At 38.0% G+C, this 18,309-nt stretch overlaps 1 protein-coding gene and 1 non-coding gene across 9 annotated transcripts in view; both read left to right on the top strand.

Annotated features, from left to right (window-relative positions):
- The window catches only part of CEP295 (centrosomal protein 295), a 43,371-nt gene that overhangs the window by 23,389 nt on the left and 1,673 nt on the right, over positions 1 to 18,309 (top strand). For 6 of the 8 annotated variants that reach the window (XM_087759062.1, XM_087759061.1, XM_087759060.1 and 3 more), the window contains exons 17-27: positions 839 to 1,063; positions 5,862 to 5,968; positions 7,523 to 7,661; positions 9,232 to 9,465; positions 10,867 to 11,021; positions 11,274 to 11,436; positions 13,732 to 14,366; positions 15,144 to 15,317; positions 16,404 to 16,521; positions 17,311 to 17,514; positions 18,028 to 18,136. In XM_087759062.1, the coding sequence (XP_087615188.1) occupies positions 839 to 1,063; positions 5,862 to 5,968; positions 7,523 to 7,661; positions 9,232 to 9,465; positions 10,867 to 11,021; positions 11,274 to 11,436; positions 13,732 to 14,366; positions 15,144 to 15,317; positions 16,404 to 16,521; positions 17,311 to 17,514; positions 18,028 to 18,136 (2,263 nt within the window). Of the gene's footprint in view, positions 1 to 838; positions 1,064 to 5,861; positions 5,969 to 7,522; positions 7,662 to 9,231; positions 9,466 to 10,866; positions 11,022 to 11,273; positions 11,437 to 13,731; positions 14,367 to 14,551; positions 14,708 to 15,143; positions 15,318 to 16,289; positions 16,522 to 17,310; positions 17,515 to 18,027; positions 18,137 to 18,309 lie in introns of those variants that run through there. The other 2 variants (XM_087759064.1, XM_087759065.1) reach the window with 2 other exon arrangements.
- On the top strand, positions 7,181 to 7,264 carry LOC148055943 (small nucleolar RNA U2-19). Its single transcript, XR_015705223.1, has one exon. It is a non-coding gene; the product is annotated as a small nucleolar RNA U2-19 (small nucleolar RNA).

Here is an 18,309-nt window from a genome sequence, read left to right as displayed (position 1 = left end):
TATCTTTTTAGTTTTTTTCAATTATAAAACACTCTTTGTTTAAAAAAAAAATAAATTCAGATATTCATCTTGACATTCATCTTGAGCAAAATAATGAAATAATAAAACAGCTGATATGGGACATTTTTTAATTAAAGTAATTAATGCTAGTCAGAATCGGTTTATGCAGAATAATTTTTGTTGGACCAATTTGGTATCTTGACTAGACAACAAGTTTTTTTTGGTGAAAAGTTTTGATTGAAGAATATATTCTCAAAAGCACTTGACTTAATGTTACACATCATAATTAAAAAAAAAAAAAAAGTTAAAACCAAAAATACATACCAAAGAAGTTTTATGAAATATTATCCAGTGGAATTCTAGAGCAGGGAATACTCATTTGCTGTGATAGGTAGTAAAAAGTTGGACTTGAGTTTTTTTATTGGCTTGGGTGGCCAAAAAGAGTTGTTGTGTGGGGTGGGTTGGAGAGAAAAGAAATCTTTAAGCCAGAGCAGAGAAGTTATATTGCCTCTGGATTTGGAAAAATTACTAAAAGTTTTGGTGAATTTGCTATGTGGAAAAATCTGTCTGAGTTTTTTTGGAAGAAATATTTTAGTTGAGTTAGGAATTATTTTTTTAAGAAGTCTATGACCTGTATAATCTTTCGACCTGTATAATCCATGAACTGTGTAATACAAAGGTTTTTACTGACCTGACATAGCTAACTTTATTAAAATGGAGCACTGTATGAATTCAGCTGGTTATTTCTGTAGAATAGAATGTGCACCTTCATGAAAAACATTAAGTGCAAACCACTGCATTTCTATACCTAAACTGATTACAAACGTTTTAAATTCAGATGAAACAGATTCTGTTGGTGGAGAATCTTCTCCCGTTTCGGCCCTTGGGGAGTCTGCATATGTGAAACGCTACAGTCACGCTCTTCGTGAAGAAGGCAGGTTACCTTCGAGCGTAACAAACTATGAGGAACAAATCTCTAATGGGAGTCCAAGGCAAAGTAAACAGTCAAGTAGATTATTAAAAGAGGTGCTGATGACGACTGCTGAAAATTCATATGATTCAGGTGAGGAAATCCTCTTCCTTTGAGGAATTATGTGTATGCCATTCAACACTGCTAATTCTACTGCTATTTATTTGTAGCATATGACCTGACTTGTAAAAGAACATGCAGTGTTATTTAAGTACTGTTTAATTTTAAGTGTAAAAAAGGGTGTTGCAATAAGCATGTGTCTTGGAATGACTAAGTTTTTTAATTTATTTTTTTTTGTGACCCATTACCATTCTAGTAACAAAAGTCCACACTGCAGTAAACTTCATTACTAATCACCAGTTCCTCATCCAAGGCATGTGCTTTGTAGCTGTACCTTGTAGAATTGTCTGTAAAGAAACTTTTGTACTGCCTGGTTGCCCTGCCCTTACCAGCAGAATCCCATGCATGCATAGGGAGCAAACTGCTGTAGAAAGCCACAGGTGTGTCTTCCTCCTTCTGTCCTGGCTGTGGGGTGTTCAGCTTTGCAGCTTCCCTGGGGGCACCTGTGTTGAGCAGACCAGTAGTGTGCGTGATTCATACCCAGTGATGCCTGGTATCGACACAAAGGAAACTAATGCTTCAAGAGAACTCTAGAGTGTTAACATGCTGATGTAGATGTCCACTGAAAGATCAATGTATATAAGAAATTGCTTAAAAATACAGTTGAGACAAAAAATAGAAGGCTGAGTGTTACCCGTAGCTCAAAGAAACAACTTTGAAAGAATCCGCTGTTAGTTGTGACAGAAATAAAAATGGTGCAATCATGTAAGGATTACTTTAATTCTGATTTCTGTTCATCTGGAAGAGCTTTTATTAGAGATCACACCTTTGAGGATAGGCTGTGTCCATATGTGACAGTCCAATTCTATAAATTAAACCAAGTTGTTTTGGTTATCAAAAAAAAAAGTTGGTTTTGTTATAAAGTGTTTTGCAAATGTTCAAAATAATTTTGTTAAAGGGTTGTTGAGACCTACTAAACATGTTATGGGTAGCTTGACTGGCTTTATAAAAGGACAAAGGTGACTAGTTAGGTAAACAAAGAAGGCAGGTTACTGAGAAGTTTTTCAAGAGATTGGACTAACAAGTGGATGTCAAGGTTTCTAACTCCTACTGTTTTTTTCCCTGCTTATACAAACTTAACTTGTCTCTCCAGTCTTGGAATAATGTTAACTCAAAGGCTCCAGGACTTTCAGTTGCAATGCACTCGCTTCTCTTCAAGTTTCCTGCAGATTGAAGTGCAGTTTATTGTTGCTGTAATTGAGAAATGCTATGCCTGACTTGCTGGAAACTGGTACACAAAGTTTGCAAAATGTGAACTAAAGCAATTTGAAGCTTTTTACAAGATGACAGCATCTCATGGTCCAGTACAGTTTTCAGTATCCATCAAAAATAAATATATTAATAGAGCTGCAAAGGAGTTTTCAGCAACTTTGCTACCTTGTATGTACGTCTTTACGAGCAATACAGCTGTGTAGTATGCACCTCCTGGTTTTGGTAGGGATTTCACCGCTGCCCAAAATCTTCAGATAACTTTTCATTTAGCTTGTGTTGAGGCATCCTTTTCAATTCAATCAGGATTTACTAGGAATTGGAATTATTTTGAATAAGTACATAGAAGCTCATTTTCTTTCAACTGCTTCCTTTAATTCTCAGAATATTCTTTTTTTAAATATATCTATATTTAAACTTAAATTATCAGTAAAGAATTTTGGTTTTTTTAACAATATTTGAAGAAAAGGCTTGTATTTTTCTGAGTATGTCATAGAAGCATTGCTAGATCAGCCGTTATCAAATTAATATGAAATATCTTAGTGTAGCATCTTTTTACATTAGTGAGTATTAGTGAGTATATGAACAGTGCAGTGGTTTTTATAAGAGGATTAGGAAACTTCATGTCAACATCTATATTTATTAAAAAAACAAACAAAAAACCAACCAAACAAACAAAAACAAAAAAAACCCAACCCAAAGCTTTCTGTGAATTATGTGTTTAAGAGGCTTGTCCTCTTGAACAGTTGAACAACCAAAACTGTTGATAGTATAATTTGAAGGCTGTGCAGCACTCTGTGGTGCTTTTGGTAACTAGTGCAGGATCTTCAGCAAGAAAATCTACAGTCTGTGTTTATATATAAAGTTTCTGAAGGGGAAATTTAAGGTGCATTTTAAGTTGTTACTTATGATGGTAGCTTTGATTTTTTTCTTTTTTATTTAATTGTTGGGGTTTTAATTTTTTTTTTTTTTTTGCTACTTGATTCTAACCAGAACACGTTTGCAGTTTTCCTGTGTTTGTAATTGTGTCTCTAAAGGTGAGAGCAAATGAGTGCTTTGTACATGTGATCTTTGACCTTGTTCTTTGAAGTTGTTCGTGGTGGTTTCTACCTTCGATCAAATAATGTAAAGCTTTACAGTTTGTGAGTTGTGGTTCTGTAATCTTGAAGGGAGTACTAGATAAGCACAAATCCTGTTGATCACTGCTCACATGCTTTCTCAAAAGAAAGCATTAAAGATAAAAAGGTAAAAGTTACACAGGTTCTTAAAAAGATAAACTTGGTAAATATGCTTGGATACTTCATCAACAAAGGTGAGTGTCCTTTGATATGAGACTTGTCCTTGGGTAACAGGCAATTTTTTTTTTTTCAATTTCTATAATTAGCTGTATTTCTTTCTACCAATTATTACAAGAAGAAAAATAACTTTAACCCTCTCAAATTTAGAAGCAGACATGTGAACATTAAATGGGTCTTGAGGACTGCTTCTGGTTAGGGGAGGATGAATCCCGATGCTCAGTATTGAGTTGGTTACAAGTGCTACACAAACTGATCAGCTGGTTGGCAGGAGAAGAGGACAGGTACTGTTAAAGTGATGGTGCAGTAAATGCCACCAGTGAGGCTAAGATTTGGATTGTTCTCTGTTACAATGCCACTGATGAATGACAAGATGAGTTAGGAACTTTGGACACTCGATATTTCTTCTTCCCAATCCAATTTGGTTAAAATGGACTAATAGAATGCAAATTGTTAATATGGAATAACCCTACAGATGAGACAGGCAGTTTGATGGCATAAATCTCATTTCCTTAGGAAAATAGTAACTAGATTTGATACATACATCTCTTACACAGTTCTCCTTCATTACATATCAACAGGCTTGTCTCTGCTCATCTTTAATGGTCCCCTTGAGCAGTGTTCCAGCTGTGATTATCTTCATGTATACCCTATACAGAGATGTTATTCCAAGCATGATTATTTTTTTGTGTGATCTAAGCTAACCTAAGATTTCAGTTTATTTTTGATAATCCCAAATATTTGTCCATAATTTGTTATTGTGACAGATTGTCTTATCCATCACCAATTTAGCCAAGCTAGCATGGAGTACTTTTGTTTGTTTGTCTGTATGGTTGGATTTGGATTAATCCTTGTTTTTATATTGTCTTCACCGAGTGGTTTGTCATTCAGTCTTTTGTTTTCAAATTGCACCCTAAAGTAATTGCTGCTATTTTACTGCAATTTTGGTTGGGGGGGGAAAAAAAGGCATTCTGGATATTACAGCCTCAATTTTTAAATACAAATTCTTTGTCACAGTGTGGTAGCTAGGAGGTTAAAACATGACAGTCCCATGTCGATGTCAGGAAGCTGTGAGGAACAAGAACCTTGCACTATTAGTTTGGAGGGAGGAGAGAAGAATAAAAACCCCTCCTTTATGAGTCACTAAATACAGTTGTTTGAGTTTTTTTAAGGATATTAATGTAATAAAGTCACAAGGTATGAGCATGTTGTATTTTTAATTAAATAATTTGGTTTATAGCATGAAATTCCTACTGTTCATGCCTTGTATTAATATCACAAGAGCAATGCAGGTTATTACAGCATAGTAATGAAACATTAGTAGCATAGCTCTCTATAGAATTTATATACAAGAGAGTATTACGTGCTTGAATCTCATCTCGTATGTATCCTAAATTACTACCTGTCACGCTGATATCCTTCAGAAAATAAAATCAATTCTTTCAGAAAAATATCTAATCTTGATGTAAAGGTATCAGGAAATAGAGAATTCTTTGGTAGCTTGTTCCAGCATTTAATTTTTTATCAAATTAGGAAATAAATGGTCTATTTCCAATTTCAGAATACCTGACAGCCATTTGTAGCCACTGCTTCTTGTTATTACCTTCTTTGAGTTTAGAAATCTTTTGTCCTGTGTGTTTTTTCTCCTATGGAGATATTTAAATACCAGGAGATATGATTGCAGTTTTCATCCTGATTCAAGGAATTTTCTTCAAGGCCTTGCTCATTTTCAGGATCCTCTGTCTTCTATATTCTCCTCCAAAGAAGAGCAGAATTCTGCAGCGTATGTAGACTCAGTCACACTACTGCCACATCCAGCCAAGCAGCTTGTCGCCACCTTGTTCTGTTCAAACCTTAAAAGTTATCTTTCCTGTGAACCTGAAGACATCTGTCGCGTACTTGTAGAAAAGGGGTCAGAAGCCAGTGTTCTTTGCTCTTAGATTTATAATTTTATCTGTAGTTGGAACAGTGTTGTTTAACAGACCCAGCTTTGCAGGAGGTTGAGGTAATTATGAAGTCGTGCTGGTTAGACATTTTAGGAAGGCTGGTCAAGGAGAACTGCTGGTTGCCAATTAATTCTGTGGTACAGTGGAGCAGAAAGTTATGTTGCAGGTGAGAAGTGGTAAGGATGGGCAAAATCAGTGTCGTATTAGTGAGGACAGCAGTGGTAGAGTATTGCTGCCATCTGGTGTTCAAAAAAAAATTGCTAATTATGAACTCAAAAGTTGCTTTCTGTTACTTACTGCTTGTATCGCATTTATGTTCAGCCCAGTCCCAGGATTCTCAAGTGGCTCAAGATTCACCAGTTCTTGCTGCTGAAATTGGAGAGGGAGTTACAACGCATTCTGGACCGTCATTCGGACTCAATAATATGGTTAGTCATATCAAAATAACCATATAACATAACTTACTCTTTATTTTGTGATGCAGTCTTTCTGTCTCATATTGGGAGGCTAAGACTGGGTGCGGTATTCTAGATGCAGCAGTATAACAAGCACCGAGTAAAGAGAGGTAATCACTGCGGTGGATCTACTGGCTGTATTCCTGTTCATATGGCGCAGGACATCGTTGTCCGTCTTTGCTGCCAGGGCATACCGTGGGCTTACGCTCAGCTCGCTGTCTGCCGAGACTGCCGGGTCCTTTCTCACGGGGCTGCTCCCCAGGCAGGCCCCAGCTTGGACTGAGGGATGGGCTTCTTCCTTCCCAGGTGCTGGACTTTGCCTTTGTTCTTGCTGAGTTTCATGATGTTCCTGCAGGGCCAGCTTCACGAGGTCCTTCTAGACGTCAGCCCTGCCATTTACTGTATCAGATGGTCCTCCCAGCTTAGTGCCATCTGCAAACTTGATAAAAGTGTGGTTTCCCCTCCTCTGGGTCATTGCCTAAGGTGTTAAAGAGGACAGCTCTTAGAATGGAGCCCTGTCATACTCCACTTGTTCCCCACCTCCAGGTAGGGTGTAACCCTTTAATCACTGTCCTCCGAGCCTGATTATCCAGCCAGTTTGTTACCCATCTCGTCATCCACCCATCCAAGTTGTGACATCCAGACTGGGACACAAGAATGTTGTGAGAGACACTGTCAAAAGCCTTGCCAAAATCCACACCAATGATATCCCCTGCTTTCCCCTCACCCAAAGACCCCATCATTTTGTCAGGAGATAAAAACAGTATTTAAAAAATGCTATGTATAAGGTGTATATATAACATTACTTTTAAATATGTGTATGTTAAATGTATTTATATAAGGTAGTATATAATGAAAAATGTAGGGGAAGAGTTTCTTAGATTTTTGTCTTTTATTTTCTTAGTGCATATTTTAATTCAGAGTTTGGGAAGAAATGTTCACATCTAATTCTTCAAAATTTGGAAGTACAAGAACCTTCGTTCTCGGTTTTGTGACTTTGTAGAGCTTACCTCAAAATTAAGGAAGATAATATTTTAGGATATTTTGTATGTTTTTCGTTTAATTTTGTAGATTTAAATTTTGAAGTCAGTCTCCTGTATGCAAAAGGCTTAGTCTTGCAAGTACCTGTAAAATTCCTGAATTTTTCATATATGTTCCTCTGAGATCCACAATTCTACTGAAGTGGGTCTGTGATGAGAAATAGCCAAATCTGATGACCAGAAGATAAAATAATCTTCCAGGTGTCATGATTTGTATGCAGTTCTGAGAGGCTTTATAACAGAGTGTGTGTGTGTGTGTGTGTGTGTGTGTGTGTGTGTTGAGGGGAGGGGGCTGGGGGGGGGGGGATGTGTCTGGGACTTTGGGTGCGAATGTTTTGTACTGAGCAACGATGAATCTGTATTTGCCTGACTGTGCAAAACATGAAGGCTTCTACACTTGAACTGAGCTCAGAATGAGATGCGTGGTTTTAAAGCTTTAATGATGGACATCCAAATACATGGTAACAGGTATGTTATTTCATCCTAGGAAGTGCTTTCTGAAGTAGTATCCACGAACTTAGGTTCCGAGGCTTTCATGCGAGGAATACCCTGTGACTTGTCTTCAACAATTTCCACTGGAAGCTTTTTGACTAGTGAAACGCTGGATGCAAGCCCTGTTGACACTGGTAAGTGTTTGAGTTTTGTTGTTGTTCTTCTAAAAGGAAAATTGTGCGTGCTCCTTATTTTATAACAGAAAGAGTCTAACTCACTGGACATAAATTCTTCTGAAATAGGCTAATGGGAAACTTCACTTCAGAATGATTAATATGTCCTACAGAGTTGTGTGTAACTAGAATATTTTGTTACATGCTCATGATGTTTTTACTTTTATAATAATTTAACCTTGTAACACATGAGGTTTGGCAAAGGATATTTTGAGTTTTATTAAGCAACTGTAACACTAGCAGTTTTTAAGTGGCAAATTTAAAAAAAAAAATGATTCCCGAAATGATACCCTGATAAAAGTTTTCAAATCAATATATATCATGGATTGTTACAGAGCTATGATTGTTGTCGTGGTGTTAAGAGAATTTTTCCAATATCTGCTCGTCACCATAGTAATTCTTAATAACTTATTTGTGAAAATGTCATTCGAATGCCATGTTGACTTTTAATAGTTTTCTGGGAAATATGTGTTCATGTGCTTTTTTGCTTGCAGTCTGCGTTTTGATCTTAAGTTAGCTTAAAAATAATTTCTTTATAATAAATATATAGCTGCTCCTCTATATACTGATGTTGTCACTTGTGAACATGGGAAGTGAGTTTGAAAGTTGATTAGATAGTGACCTGTGGATTTATTTCCACAAGGCTTCAGGGCTTAATATTGTGTTAATCTGACACACATCTGATGTCATAAACAACCATATGTGTATGAGAGTTATTCCATGTTTATAAATCAATTTTTGAAGACTACAGTTTTTGAGCCACTGAAATCTCAGGCTGTATTTTAACCCTAATGTTCTAAACTGGTGAGTGTTACTTTGAATAATAAACTTCATAACTCATGTGACAAATCTGTGTTTTGCTGATGGAAAAAAGCTAAGGCAAATTCTAAGATCATTTGTTTGTAGCTTTTCTTTTCTATTTTTCAGTTGTGGAATCAAAATACCAAAGGTCTTGGTTACTCAGCTACATGAATACATTTTTCAAGTCTAGCTCTGTCTTATCATGACCTTTTCTGATGGCTTTGTGCAATTCTCCTGGAAGCGTATAGACAAGAGGGGCTGGTGCGCTAACTAGGAACACGATTTTGGTTTCCTCGATTCCCTCGGATGTCTTGTGTTGGTATTAGGCAATTTCTGTTTAAGCATGAATAAAACTATTGCCCGATGTCATAAAGACACTCAAGATTGTATTAAAGGATTGACACATTTACGTGTGATAGGAAGTAAGAATAACGCTAGCTAGCATAAAATAACAGTATTAATTGTTTTCTGATTTTATTGCTTTGGTATTTCCTAAGTCTACATACTCTAAAAGTGCTAAGCTGTACTGACTACTACCTAATTAGGTATTATCAACTTGAATCTGTGGAAATTTGTGGTAAGGTTTGTGAGACCATTGATAGGAGACAATTAAAGAAACAAAATCCTGGAGCTCTTTGTGAATATTTCAGGATATTAAGCAGTGTTTGTCAGATGACTTCATGCAAGTGGTTTATATGCAAAACTGTGAACATCTAGCTTACTATTTCAGGATTGTCTTCTGATAGTACAGAAGATCGAATTTTGAGAGGAACAGCAAGCCGCCCTTGGAACTCCTCGCTGCCTTTTACCTTGCAGCAGAGGCAAGAGAATTTTTCTGGAGCATCTGAAACTCAGTTGCCTGAAGGAGAGATGCACCTTTATAAAGGAAGTCAGATACAGCAGCTCTTGCAGAAATGTACTGGAGACTTGAACGCTTACGCAAAGGACAATACACGTTTCCAAGGTATTTGCCATTTTAAAGCATTTTTGTGCCGTGCTCTCATCATACAGAATGAGGAGTTGACTCAATGTTATGTGTTAGTCTGTATTATTTATATTCAGCTTACAGTTTAAAGTCAATAAGGATTCTGCATGTGAGAACTTTGATGCTTTGATATTTTCATGCCTTGCTTTATGTATATGTCCACATAGCATAGTGTAGTGCAAAAAAAAAAAAAAGATAGTCTGGTCAGGTATCTGTCTGATCATAGTCTAGTTCTGCACAGCCTCCTGCTACCACGGCTAGACTGTTTGTGCTGATTTTATCGCTTGTTTATGCACAACTTTCTCTTCGGGAAGGTAGAGACAAGAATATATAATACAGTACTGTTCATGTAGGGTCACATAGTTGATGAAACACTGATTAACGGACTGGTGGGAGTTCTGTGCTCTCTAGAAAAATGTAACAATTTATGAAAATAAGAACATCTTTATTAGCTATCATGAAGGTAACGCTAGTATTTTAATTTGAACCACTTCCTCCTGGAATGTTTGAAAACCTAGAATCATAGAATTACAGATTAATCTAGACCAGGAAGGACTTCCAGTTATGTGATCCAAATTCTCCTTTCTGCTCACAGCAGAGCCAACTTAGACCAGGTTGCTTAAGGCCTTGTCCAGGCAAGTTCTGAATATCTCCAAGGACAGAGATTCCACACCTGCCTGGGCAACGTTTTAACAACTTACTTCTTTCCTTCTCTTTTTTTTTTAATTTTGATTGTATCCGACCAGAATTCCCCATGTTCCATTCTGTGTCCATTATCTCTCTCTCTTTGACTGAGCGTGTCCAAGAAGACTGACTGCGTCTTCTCTATACTGCCTCTTAGGATGTAGTCGACAGCAGAGATTTCTGTGCCCCTTCCCCCACACCCCCAAGCCTTTCTTAAGATTGAACAAACTCAGTTTTTTAGCTTCTCTTTGAACATCAGGTGCTTCATCCTTCCCTTAGTCATCCTTGTGGCTCTTCATTGGGCTTGCTTCACTGTGCCACTGCATGTTTTGTACTGGGAAGCCCACGCTGCTTCTGATGCAGTCTCACAAGTGCTGAACAGAAAGCTTATGGACTTCAGCTTTTCATTTAAAAAACAAACAAACAAACCCAAAACTCAAAACTTTGCATCAGTGTAGCAGCTTCTTGCTGCTTTTTGTACCTGTATTGTATCAGAAGAAAGAATTGGATGTTGTAAAGTTGTTTGTTTGTTTTTTTTTTTTTTTTTTACAAGCTAGTATTTGTATACCTGCAGAATTCTACATACTTTATTTACTGCGTAGAGAAGCAAGGTGTGATAAGTCCGCTGTTTTTTTGAGGGGGGTTGTTCTTCAGTGGGTTTTTTGTTTGTTTTTAAAATAACCTCTTTTCTTACAGCTCTAGCAGCTGAACTTGATCTTCCTGAAACTGAGAGACATTTTCCGAACTTCCATCACCAGTTCTTTCAGCCTTTGGAACCAAGTCTTGACTTTGATACTTCATCATCCTGTTCTCAATACAGAATTTCCCAAGACAGTAGAGAATTTAGCAAGGTACTGCAGAAAAACTCTGATGGAGGAATACTTTGGCTTAAGATTTCTGTAAGATTTGAATGTATAATCCCTATACTGTCTTCTGTTTAGAAGAAACACAATAATAATCTCTGATATACTTAGAACTGGAAGCGTTTTTGCTGATTGTAGCAGAAATATGGTCCAAAAATCAAGTATAACCTTGAACTTTTTATCCTTCATATTTCTGAGAAAATGAATCTTAAAGCAAGATTTTCTTTTTCTTGCCACTAGACTTCAAAATTTTCAACAAAAAGTCAAGACATGTCTACGTTTCTAGAAGTGGGAAGCTGCAGTTTGAATATACAAAGAAGCAGTCTGCCTTCTAGTCTTGAAACAAATGGGCCAAACAACATTACATCGGAAGAAGAGTCTGTTAAAGAAAATGTTATTCCAGGTATGTACAGTAGCGTCAGATCAATGCTTTCAAAATCAGCCTATTGCCAGCCCTGCAGGTGGCCTTGCTGTGTTGAAACTGGGAAGGGACTCTTCACTTCTCTACCAACCCTACTTTGAAATGGCTTAACTCTGCTTCTGCTCTCTCACGCACCGTCTTCTCCACCACCTTTCATGGGTAGAACTCCTAAATTTTGTTAAGTTCTTTATTTCCTCAGCAGTTACGACTTCAATACGAAAGCAGACCTGCATGTTCATGTCACTGCAATGGATATTGTGTTAGTTATTACTTGGGCAGTAATTACGATGCTAGTGAAGAAATATCAACTCTGGCTGAAACTGTCCGTTTAAGTACTTTTCCAAATACTTGTTTATGCATATCCGTCGTTTTGTAAGTTTGAGGAAATTAAGGACGTTCCATAAATTGATTAAAATTTTTTGAGGTATATGTGTTAGAATCTCTCTGATCTTACTTGTTTTTCTTTTATACATTGTGTCCTCCAAGAAACCGTTGAATTTTCCTTTTTCCACTGTGAAGTTACACCAATAGTCGTTACGTACTGCGTGCTGTGATATTTGGTCTGCTTATAGAATTGCTTTATCTACAAAATAAAGGGGCGGAAGAGCGGAAGGAATAAACTTTTAGGTTACAATGTAGTAATTAATTTAGAGTAAAAGTTTATGATTCTACAGCAGCATTAAGTTAACTGCAGCTCATAGCAGGACAAAGTATTTTTTTAATGTTCTGCAGTTGAATTCAAATGAACTTGATATTTCACATGTTCTAAAGAGAAAGACCAATCTGAAATTCCAAAGGCAGCGAGCAGTAATCTAAATATTTCTGAAGCTCTTATTTACCAAGCAACAGGAGTTTCAGAGTTTTAAGGTGCTCCAGCAGAAAGCTGAACAGTAACAGGAAACACAGCACAATATTTTAAGTAGTAGATTTCTTTATAATGTAAATGTTCCTGGTCAGTTATCTTTGTTATTTGCATATATATATATACACATCTAATTTTTGAAAACACACTATCTTTAAAGCTGCAAGCACCTATTCTGTGTTTATTATACTTCTCTTCCTCTTTAGCTGGCAGATGCTGGTACAAAAAAAAAGGTAATAAAAAATGCCAGAAGAGGCTTACACTTTGAGCCTACCAGTGGTCGCAGCAAATAGGACTTAGGAAACTCCCTTCTAACTTCAAAAGGTTCTGTTTCTAAATTGCTTATAGAAACAATCTTTGTGCTTTAAATGTAACTGCAGGATCTCCCCATCTCTTAAGTCTTTTTATAATCCCAAACTAATTATTCTTGCGCTTTACAAGGGGGGAAAAAATAACATAAGCAACAGGCTCAGCAAGTAAAAACTATTTTGGGTTGTCAGTTCCAGGTAGATTGATGTGTAAGTCCATCATCTGGAGAATTTTCTAGTAATGGTTGATGTTGCAGTGTGATTTCTCCCTCCTTATTAACAGCTATTTATCAGGAGACAATATTCTTTATACATGTAAAACTAGATACTTTTTTATGGGTCAATGCAAAAAAAAAATCTTTAAAGGAAACCTTTAAAGGTTTATGTGATATATTTCTGTGTGTATAAAAGGCCTATTAATAGCACGATGCTGGAATTTGTGTAACTGTCAAACTTGGGTCAGAGGCATAGTTTAAAAAAAAAAAAAAGTTTTAAACAATGCTGGTGTGTGTTTGGCGTATGCTGTACTGCTGAAATGCCTCCCCAGAAATTAAAATGTTGATACCCAATCTTTCTCTTTTCCCAGCCTCTTCTGGAAAAAAGTCTTGATTGTTGTGTGTAGATCTTAAGGGAAAGAAATTTAGAGTGCAATATCATAACTTGTAGGAACAGCAATCACTGTTCCAATTTGGATGTTTTCTTCTACTTTGAAGGGTTTCTGCCTGAGTAATGGTGTTTTGGATTGGTTTCTTCCTGATTTAGAGCCTTGGTTGGAGGCCCAAAAGGGACTCAGAGGCCTTCCATTTACAGAGTATAAACTGTAAAATCCACTGGCTTTCGATGCAGTTATGTCAGCAGCACCACAAAGTCTGTCCCTAAACATATTTTAAGAAGCAACCAAAAGTGTTGTTTCTTGAACTTGTTTTGTGTACGGTGAAGGAATCATTTTATGTAATGTTAATGGTATTATGTTTGAAGAAATATTTCTTCCTATTTACTAGACGACTTATTATACATTACTGAAAAGTCTCATTATGGAGGGACTTTTTAAAGTTGAAATTCTGTTTTGTTAGGTAGAATTTTGACTCTTGATAATTTTTGAAACAGGATCTGAAGAATCTTTTCACCCGCTGCAATTAGAATCTACTCTGAGCGATCACTGTCAGAACGCCGATCAGCCAGTGGACCTTAATGCTGTGTTACAGAGATCTTCTGAACAAACCCCTGGAATTAAAAAACGGAGCAATGAGAACTGTGTTTCATCTGCCAGAGAATACGAAGAACTGGCAAGAAGTATGGAATGTATTAATCTCCAGTGTTCAACGGAAGATCTGCGAAATGAAAGTCTGAATCCACTGGAAGAGCAAAAACCATTTTATCAGCTAAATACCACACCAGTGGATGAAATTTTCCCTCAACACTTATTAAAAGAGACTGTCTCTTATGCAACGTTACCTGCGGAGGCACCTGATAAGGAGTATGTGAAGCTTCCTGAAAAATCAGTTTGTGTACATGAAGCAAATAAAGCTGTGGAACTGGATTCTCAGTGCAATACAAATATAAAGGAGCCAGCTCAAGGCTTTCCAGAAGCACAGAAATCTTCGAGGGTTCCCAGAGAAAACAGCTTGGAAGACTCAGGCATCCCTTTACAGATTGTCGTACAACAGAATGGTTCTTTCCTGGAAAGACGTGAAAAACTTTCTAATTCTGTGCCCAGGAGCTCATGTTGTATTCCAGTCTGGGTGAGTAAAACAGAGTTCCAAAAGCAGTAACTTGTGCAGGCTTTTTTGTTGGTGGTTTTTTGTTGTTGTTGTTGCATCAAGTTATTTCAGACCTTTAATATCTGAAAGCTTGGCAAATGTTGATTTTACAATTCTAGTTTGAGACTCGCGTGTTTCCTGGACTTCTGCCCTACTATTTCTTTCAGATCGTAGCACTGAAATAATTGGCAGTAGCTAAAATGAGCTGGCGTTCCCGTGATTGCTGGAGAAGCTATAGCGTCTCTGTTGCATCTCCTGCTCTTAGCATCAGTCGGTGCAGCGTATGCATCTGTATTACGTGGTACGGTCACGGAACTGAACAGCCCCTCTCCCCAGTTAGAAGCCTGGAGGAGGTAAATAATTTAACCAAAGCAAACTTAAGGAAACAGCTTTAATGTAGCTTTAAAAAAAAAAAAAGTTTGCCCTAGAAGTAAGTAACTTAAACTTGAGGTGAGTGGAGGAGAGGCGGAGTTTTTGTTGTTGTTTCGTTGCTTTGGATTACTTGGGTTTTTTTAACACTGGTAGATGAAATACTTTGCATTGAACTTAGGCTCCAGGGCTTGCGTGCATCAAAACCTCAGGCGAAGTGCTCTTCCTGCATTTCATTTATTGCCTGGGGGCGGATTTTCCTTCTTGTACATGTTGAATGAGCCTCCTCTTTCTGACAAGATAACAGCTGTTGCTGGAAATAGTGGTTTCTTTTTTTTTAACATTTTTTTTTCTTTTTTACACTGATGTCTTGTATAATTCATTTTCTAGGAGACTGAGTCAGGGTGTGGTATTATGGAAGAACCTGAACTCACTCTGATAAGCTCAAATGACATCAGCGTTGCAGAATCAGACATCGAACATACTAACCAAGAGAAAATTAAGGAGGATAAAATCAGTAACCCAGCATGTGTGGATCAGTCTGGATTTAATGTTTTTACTGAGGTGAGTCTTTATTATCTAATGTAATTCTGATTTTAACTTAGTCTTGATCAGAATAAGGATGGGCCCTGCTACAGCAGTTAATCCACTGTTGCAAAACGAGAGCGCGTTAGGGTTAGCTGAGCTTAGCAAGTGCTTGGATCATCTTGTCGTGATGTTTTCTGGACAGAGCTAATAATAGAACTGAAATTCGGGCTATTCCTTAGCGTCACTACCTTGTCGCATCAGGTATAGGTAGAGTTTGGGAAGACGTCTGCTGCTGACAAACGGAACCATCTTGCCGGTGTCTGCAAGACTAAATTGTATCCCATTAAGTTGAAGATTTGAATGAGGGGAGAGGGTGGGACAAAACAAGAGCTACGAACTAAACAGGGGAAAAAAGGAAAAAAATCCCCTACCTAGTGGATGGAGCTACACCAGACCCAGCACAGTAGCTCTTAGTTTATGGGGAAAATATGATCAGGTCGTCATTCTGCCATATTTCACTTGCCTGTGGCATGCGTTTTGCTGTTGGCTTGTGTAAAGCAAAGGCCATAGATTATAGAGGGACTGGTTTGTAATACGAGAGTAGTTTGGGTGCTGAAGCAACAAAGTAGAACCAAGTCATGTGTGTCTGTTAGATGAAAGATTAGATGAAATCATGTTTCAGTTGCAGGAGGCATCTAGAGAAGATCCTAAAAGTGCCTACGGATGGGTCTTTAGAAAGTAACCAAAATGTGGGCATGGTGGAGGCTGTGCTGCTGGAGGGGGGTTGCCTTCCAGCTGGGAGCGGGGGAAGGAGACACAGCACTACGAGAGCCGTGGGGGAGAACTAGAGAGAACGGGCAGCCCCGAATTAAGAAAAAGCAATTGAAATCTAGTGGGCAAAGGGTCTCTAATGGATTTTGGTTTTAAGTTTTAAAATGTTTTTAGGAAGTAGCTTTTTAATTCTATCAAGATCCATTTTCTGATGTTTTTCTTGCATCTGCTACAAAGGCAGAAGAGTAGGTCTGTTTGCATCGGGTCTACGCTAGTGGTGCAGTACTGCCACTTCATTCAAATTTGTGGTGTATTTTAAGCGTTTCCAATCACCGATTCCTTTTGAAACAGGAGAGAGAATTTTTACCACTAGCTCCAGCTGCGGATTATTCAGTTTTTGTAAAGTCTGACAGCTCTGCCAAAGCCTGGAGTTCCAACGGCAGTCACTCCCCATCACACCAGACCGCAGGTAACTTCATGTGTAACTTCAATATACTGAGGGGGTCTTTATTTCTAGTATTAAAATCATCAATAAAATACACTTCTCCTTTGGAAATTATAGAGCTGCTTTTATTTAGGTGAGCGCCTCTTGCTTTTCAGGCTTGGTTTGTAGTACATTTGACCCAGGTTTAATATGTGTCTTTATTGACTTGTTTCTTCCTAAGCCAGGCTGTCTTTCATGCAAGTTCATATCTAGAATACCCTGGTTTTATTGTGTTGTAACTATTTCATTTTGAAAAATTCTGTGGTGGTTTGTGGCTTGTTGTCATGTAGTTTATGCATCTTCTCTTGTTTTTTTTATTTCCCGTTAGTCCCCAAGCTCCATAGCCAAAGAATGTCTTTTTTTTTTTTTTCTACTCTGACAATAGTGTGGAACATCAGTAAAATATTGAAATATTTTTTGCCCAAGATGAACAGCAGTAACATGAAAGATGGGAATTGACGGAACTTAACCATGTTAGGGACTTCTCAGGTCTTTGATAAGTTTTGAGGCATCAATCAAGATGCTTTCGATGCAGTATTTACCACAGTGTTTGCCGCGGCAGACCTGCTTCCAGTTATTAGATTCCCTAGGTCTGAATTGCTGCTTGTTTTGCAAGATCACTCATCATTCACAATGTCATGCTCCCGGTACCATTTACAAAACAGTCAAGCTCAGCATTTTAGGAGCAATACGTTGAAACGCGTGACTTTCAGCAAGGAGCAACATCACCTCTAGTAAGTGAGAGATGTTCAGGCTCTTCATTCTCTTTCACAGTGATGCTGCTGGAGTTTGCTTCTACACCAGGAAATCTGCAAGAATCTTTTTTAAAAAGAAAGAAGGACTTCATCCAGAAATCTCTGAAAAGAGTAGAAGAAATAAAAAATAAAGAGAGAAAAAATGAAAAGCCAGAAGCCAAACAGTTTCAAAGAGGAAAGCCTGAGAAGTTAAGCAGGCAAAAGGAATCTTTTCTTCTCTCTGGTAGGTTTATCTGAGGACAAGGCATAGCATTAGGCATCCTTTTAGTTGCTGGTTTATATCGAAGAACAGATTTCACACTTGTTGCATCTTTGCAGACTGGGATATTCTTTGTTTTCTCAGGGATGCAAGGAGCTTTTTTTTCTTCCTCCACTGTCTGGCTACCTTGTCAGTGTTGCCAAGGCCCTTATGGATCCTCTTCATATTTTCACAGCCTGCCCTGTTGGCAGCCATAGGCTGTCTCTTTGCAAAGAACAGTTGGTGTCAAAGAACCACCATGTTAAGTGAACTGATGCAGCTCTAGTGGCTGGCTGCTGATGGGGAGGTGGGAGCTGGCTGCTGAGAAGCATGGCTGGCAGCAGCCTAACGAGTGAGACTGTGAAGATTTATTTTCAACACAAGATGTCATCTCCATTCTGCTAGCCTGTTTCTTTTTTTGTAACGTCATTTAAAAATCTTTGAAACCTCTCACGCTTTTGAGATTTAACATATATTTGCTTTTTTTCTTGACAAAAGGAAGAAAAGGTGTGGTTGCCCATCAGTTGAAGAAAGTAGGAGAAGTGAAAGTGTCTTCCCCAGAGGACAGGAAGCTTGGAGAAGCTGAAATGCACCAGCGTACTTCAAGGTATTGTGTGACCACAGGTGGGAGAAGTTGGGATTGAAAAAACAGAAGTGGTTCATCTGTGTCTGGTGAAAGCTGCTGGTCAGAGCAGTCTGTGATCTTCCAGCTGGAGCCTGGGGGCATGCTGCTGAACAGCCCGCCCTCCTGGTGCTGGGAAATGCCGGTGCGGAGCTGGC

Source organism: Nipponia nippon, unplaced genomic scaffold (assembly GCF_047370975.1).
Source record: "Nipponia nippon isolate SJK-2023a ecotype South Korea unplaced genomic scaffold, ASM4737097v1 scaffold_2, whole genome shotgun sequence".
Classification (NCBI taxonomy): Eukaryota; Metazoa; Chordata; class Aves; order Pelecaniformes; family Threskiornithidae; genus Nipponia; species Nipponia nippon.
This window is presented reverse-complemented; position numbering and strand designations above follow the sequence as displayed.